Source organism: Centruroides sculpturatus, unplaced genomic scaffold (assembly GCF_000671375.1).
Source record: "Centruroides sculpturatus isolate CEXI.00-Female unplaced genomic scaffold, Cexi_2.0 scaffold118, whole genome shotgun sequence".
In the NCBI taxonomy this organism is placed as follows: domain Eukaryota; kingdom Metazoa; phylum Arthropoda; class Arachnida; order Scorpiones; family Buthidae; genus Centruroides; species Centruroides sculpturatus.
The window spans coordinates 765,667-771,666 of NW_019384377.1; the positions used below are offsets into that span (position 1 = coordinate 765,667).

Sequence of the window (6,000 nt, forward strand, 5' to 3'; positions counted from 1 at the left end):
ATATTAAAAATTAATTAAATTAAAGTTATAAAATATAGATACTTTATTAAATAGATAAACTAAAAATTGATTTTTATTAAAATTAAGTCATTAACCAGTGATAATTTGTTATATTCTAAAATTCTGATAAACATTTTGTTTTAGTTTTCCTAATTACATGTTTACAGTAAGTGAACTTTAATTATATACAGGAAAACTTTTAAATTATTTTATATGAAAATTACCTTAATAATCTTTTTACAGCTTAACATTATATAATAAAATGCTCAAACATTATTTTTAAAAGAAAATTATTTACTAATATATTTATCTGGAACTAAAATAATTGTATAATATTGATATTAAATAGCATTTAAGAATTTATTTCTCAATAGATAAATGATTCATTTTAAATTTATTGGATTATTTATTTTTATGTACATCCATTTTATGAAACTGAAATGTAGAATTAAGATAAATAATGGCCAATAAAATAATAATAATAATAATAATAATAATATAGAACAACAAGTCTTAAATAATAATTTTATATTATTTAGAAAGTTGTTAAATATATAATCATATTTTTACTCTTGAACTTTTTCAAGATTGATTTAAAATGAAAAAAAATTACTGCATTATGAATATGATATATAAAGCTTAAAGTAAAATTGTTTTTCTGTATTTTGCAATCTAAAAATAATTTACAGAATATAAAATATATAAAAATGATTTTATAAACGATAATTTTCTTCAATATTCTGCATCATTATTTTATGACATTACAGCTTTATTTAATTTTTTTATAAATAATGTTCAAATAAAATTTGATTTTATAAAAATAATTATGAAAAATATTTATATATAAAAAAAGTAAATTTAAATATGACATTTTCCTATATTTTAATGTTAATAATTAGTTTGATAAAAATAAAGTCTAACTAAGTTCAAGACAAAAAATATAGATTTATCTAGAATCTCGTCATCTCGACTTCAATTTCATATTTTTCTTACTGTTGGGTATGATCCAAGAGTAATGACTGTTTTTATGAAACAATAACATTTACAAAAATTTTAAAACTCGATATCATAATAAATAAATTCAATATTTTATTTTAATTTGTTTTTTATTTCTTCAAATTACAAAAATATTTTTTGCTGTTCTTTAATTAATTAAAGAATAAAGAAAAGATAAGAAATTTTATAATTAATCCAGCTTAATTAATTTTAACTTTGTTAATTTTTTAAAACAGTTAAGACAGTTAAAATCTGCAGACAAACAAAATAAAATTGGTAAAGAAATTTATCACAGAGTATAATTTAATGAATAATAAATAAACAAATACTGTTATTAGTGTATAAATATATACACATATATTCATTTTTTATTTTAAATAAATATTTTATATTTTATTGATTTCTTACTAAATAAAATTAACTATTCTTGTATATCATGACTAGTTGAAAGATTTAACATCAAAAATAATGAAAAATTGAAATAAATGTATTTACTTTTATGTACTTTATTACTAAATGCGCTTAAATTTAAATAATTTATCAAAAATTATTTTAAAAAGTAGACAATAATTTAATTATTATCAAAAACAATTTATGTAGCTATCATCGTTAATTCAAAAGGGAAAAAAATGCTCTTTTAAAATTTATTTTATATGCATTTAAATATTTGGCGCCAGTTTATCAAAAATAGGGCAAAAAGAAGAAATATATAAGCTAAGATAAAGGTTAAAAGGTTAAAAACAGTGTTTAATATTATCTTTAATATTTATATTTTTTAATATTGTTACAGGTGAAAGGGATGAAAGGAATTTTTATCGTTTAGTAAACATATTAAGTAATTTAAATTTATTAAAACTTTTATAAGTTATTTGTGTTCTTTAATAGGGTTTATTTTTCATATCAAATAAATCTCTTAAACTGGAAATGGAAAAAATAAAACGTTTATAGTATCTCGTTTCTCATAACATATAAGCTGTAACTAGAAAAAAAAGAGTAAAATTTTATGAGAAAACAACTTAAAAATTATTTTTAAAAATATTCTCTTACTAAAAGATATATATTTCCCGTATAGAAAGCAAAGTTTTAAAAATAAATTAACAAATCTGATTAGAGGATATAGTAGAAGATAAAGTTAATTAAAGATTGATGTATGACTCTTATTTCATTGATTACATCTTACTGATTCATTTCATCAAAGTTTAAAGCCATTGAAAACAAGGGAAAGTTAATAATTACTACAATCAGTACTTAATTTTGGCGTGGCTAATGAAATTCATTAATATAAGCACCGGTCATTATTTTTATATATCGAAAACTAGAAAATAACGCACGATAATAAAACAGTTTTACTAAATTAAGAGAAGATAAATGAATATGTTAAAAAAAAGAAACAGGCAGTTAAGAATGTGGATTTATTTTTAAAGCCTTAAACCTGTTAATTCTTTAAAAAAAAACATTAATTTTACTAAAATAAAATTGATAAAACATGAGGTAGATCATGGTATCAATTTGCTTCTGATAAATTTCATTGAAAATGCGTTAAAGTAAATAAAAATTTTAAAAAATTGATTGCAATTATAAGAAATATATCTAAAAGAAAAGAAAAAAACTTCTTAAGTAATCAGGAATGCTAGAAAATGAGGTAAAAGCTCTAGAGATGGAGAATATTTTTTAATTTTATTTTTTTCGGAAGGGAGCTCGTACGCAACATCAGAAATTATCAATTTAACTTTTTATCACGTAAGAAAGGAAAATTTTAAAAAAATATTTTTTACGTGTCAAACAATCTCTTCTATAGACAAAAAGATAAATAAACTAAGAAAAACATTTAAAACAAAGTAAAAACGATCTAAAACACGATTAAAAATGACACACGCTCCTCTATATTTATACACAGAAAAAGAATTTAAAATAAAAAAAAATAACAACGATACGAACAATTACAGATTTTTAGAAAAGGGCAAAAGTAAAAATAAAAAAAAAAAAGTTAACTAAAAGAGTAAATTCATTCAGTAGAAACTCCACAAATGTATTGCAGTTCATCGATTCCCTCCTATTTATCGTCACCCCCTCTCTGCATTCGACAAATCGACCGGTCTGCTAGTGACGTCAGATACCGTCATGGCGGACGTTGTCGGTTTACGAGTTAGTTGTAAAGCAGGAGGAATTCTGACGTTAAGAATTACTAATCTCACGCTGGAACACAAGGATTCGGCCATCATGTAAACTTCACCCCTCAATATAACAATACTTAAGATATTTTAATAGTTAATTACTGTTAGAAGAGAGTAAAGCATGTCTCTCTTATGTGTAACTGGTGAGTCCTTTTTAAAGGTTTTTATTTTTTAAAGTCCTTTTTACTTTTTTATAATAAAATTAATAAAAAAATCCATTATTCTAACTGATACATTAACTTATTCCCGTTTGGATTACTTAAAAGATTTATATATGTTGCAATAATTATTTAAATATCATAAAAAGAGTTTTATCCATTTATAGAACATCTCTATAGTAGTTTATCGTATAGTGGTCACACCCATATTTCGTCCCTGTACGAAAAAAAAAAATGCAGAAAAATCCATGCGGGCAATGAACTTTTTTGAAAAATGATAAACATCTCATCGTGAAATCCTACACGATCGCAATACTAAGACCTACTTTTATCAATGTTTTTTTAATCGCTATGCGTGCTATAAAAATGAATATTATATCAAAATGATGAAGCAATTATAAAGGAAAACTTACTCAACTACTACATCATATTCCGCGTGATACAAGCTTACGTAATTCGAATTTATCACTAGCATTAATATTAATTTTTCCAGTTATCCATAATATCAGTATATAAGAATATATATTTTATTCATAACTGATATAATAGACTGTAATTTAAAAAAAGAACGGTTACTAATAATAGTAAACAAAGGGAAAGGTCGCCTATGAAAAAATTCTATACCTTGTTACGAAATTACCCTTATTTTTGTTTTAATAAAATCGAGGTCAAGTTAGTTCTTTACACATATTCGTTTGTTATGCGAATAGATTAATATAAATGCCATACTTTATCATAGTTAGAGAAAAAAAAGCGAATTAATAAATGTCGAGAAATTAAATAGTTTTCGTGACTTGAACTTTACTGAGTAACGTCCACAGTTTGACATGTAATGTCAAAGCATGCTCATGTGGAATATTGTTTTATACGCAGAAAATTGCTTTATTAATGTTTCTGCCATTGCTGGATTAAGGAATGTAGGACCCTAGACGAAACTTACGACCGGTCCTCCCAAAAAAAACCAATTAAAAATTGTTTTATTAGATTCTCTTGAGAAGGCTAAGAATGTTAATACATTGTTTATTCATTTAAAGTTTTATTTATTTATATATGAATTTAAGGACCTGTCAAGTTGAGGGGCCTAAGGTTGGATTGAGAAGGATACAGAAGAAACAAATAGGGAATCTGCCAACCCCTGCCAACGGGAGAAGTTTCTATGGGAAACTGGTCTCTATTTAGTTGTTAAATACATGAAAAAAATATGGGAAACTGGCCCCTATTTAGGGTGTTAAGCACGTAAAGAAAACTCGGAAAACTAACGTTTGTTCCCGCGACCAGTTACCAGTGTTCAGTGGTTTTATCCACTAGCCCAAGGCCGTAAGCAATTGTTTAGTTTGCCTAGACCTAAGTCTGATACTGGTTTCTTCTATGAGCTTAAAATAGCATTTTTTAAATAAATAATGTTGTTATTATTTATAAAATATATTTAAAAATTTTTGTAAATATTTAAAAAGTATTTTTAAAAATTATTTTTAAAAAATCTATCTGTATTGATTTTGAAGTTTTTTTTTTTTTATATATGAAGTTTGCAGAGAGCTTGTTAAGGAATATTTATATAAGGCTATATGAATATCTGTTTTATACATATATAAATAGATAGATAGAAATTCTTAATATAAAACTCGTCAAAGTAATGTGTAAACAGCGCATATTTGGTATAGAATTTAATATTTGCATATCGAAGGTTTTCGAATAATCCTTAATAAAATGAAAGCCAAGTTGTTTAAGAACGTATATAAATTTTCGAAAATGTCATCGTGTCCTTTATGAATAATTGAACTCTAATTAAAAACTGGTTTTTTCTTCAAATAATGAATTTCAATGTATTATTATTAGCTCGATTTTTTATTAAAATATTAAAAAATTATAATAAAAATTATTAAATTAAAAAATATTCTTTATGAAATATATCATTTCTGCCTTGAAAAATGTTCTAAGTAATTTTTTAGTGTATTATATATTGAGTAAAAAGCCTTTCAAGTTTATNTATTTTATCAGTCTATTAACTTTTAAGTCATATCTTCTTTAATGATGATTACATTTTGTAAAACAAGTTGAGAATAGGTTCCACATTTATGAAAGAATTTATAATGCTGCTTTTATTTGATCATTTGGTCATCATAATCTTAATTTTCATAAAAGTTTATAGTAGATAGACCAATAACTCAACCATTCAGTAGTTAGATGATATTGACAGTTAAAACTAGTAAAACACTATAACATACTATAAAAAAATGACAGCAATACATGCAGAATATTTTAAGAGTTTTAAAATTTATTTATAGTTTTTTTAAATATAATTTTTTTTAATACATTGCAAAGTGAATAATTATAATTTTAATCATTTAGTAACCAGCATATTTTCAATACAAAACTCATTAAAACATTAAAACTAATATTTTAAAAATATTTCAATAGTTTACAATTACACAATGCAGTTTGTGCTTTTTGGTTATGAAATTTTCAGTTTTGCATTTAATAGCATTAATAAAACTAAACCAACAGATGTAGAAAGAATATTTTTATGGTATGATGCTATTATTTATAACAAAAAGTAATAAAGAAAATAAAATTTTTACAAATTACTGCCTCATTTTTGACAATTAGTTTAGAATAATTCTGTTTTAAGGGCAAATTTTCTTTTTTTTCCAAGTTCTTAATATAGAGAAGAT

General features: G+C 23.2%; 1 protein-coding gene across 1 annotated transcript in view; it reads left to right on the top strand.

Annotated features, from left to right (window-relative positions):
- Positions 1-3,107: 3,107 nt before the first annotated feature.
- Positions 3,108-6,000, top strand: part of LOC111617369 (protein unc-13 homolog A-like) — a 58,820-nt gene continuing 55,927 nt past the window's right edge. Inside the window, exon 1 of the mRNA XM_023358671.1 lies at positions 3,108-3,313. Coding sequence (XP_023214439.1) covers positions 3,292-3,313 — 22 coding nt within the window. The 5' untranslated portion in view covers positions 3,108-3,291. The remainder of the gene's footprint in view (positions 3,314-6,000) is intronic.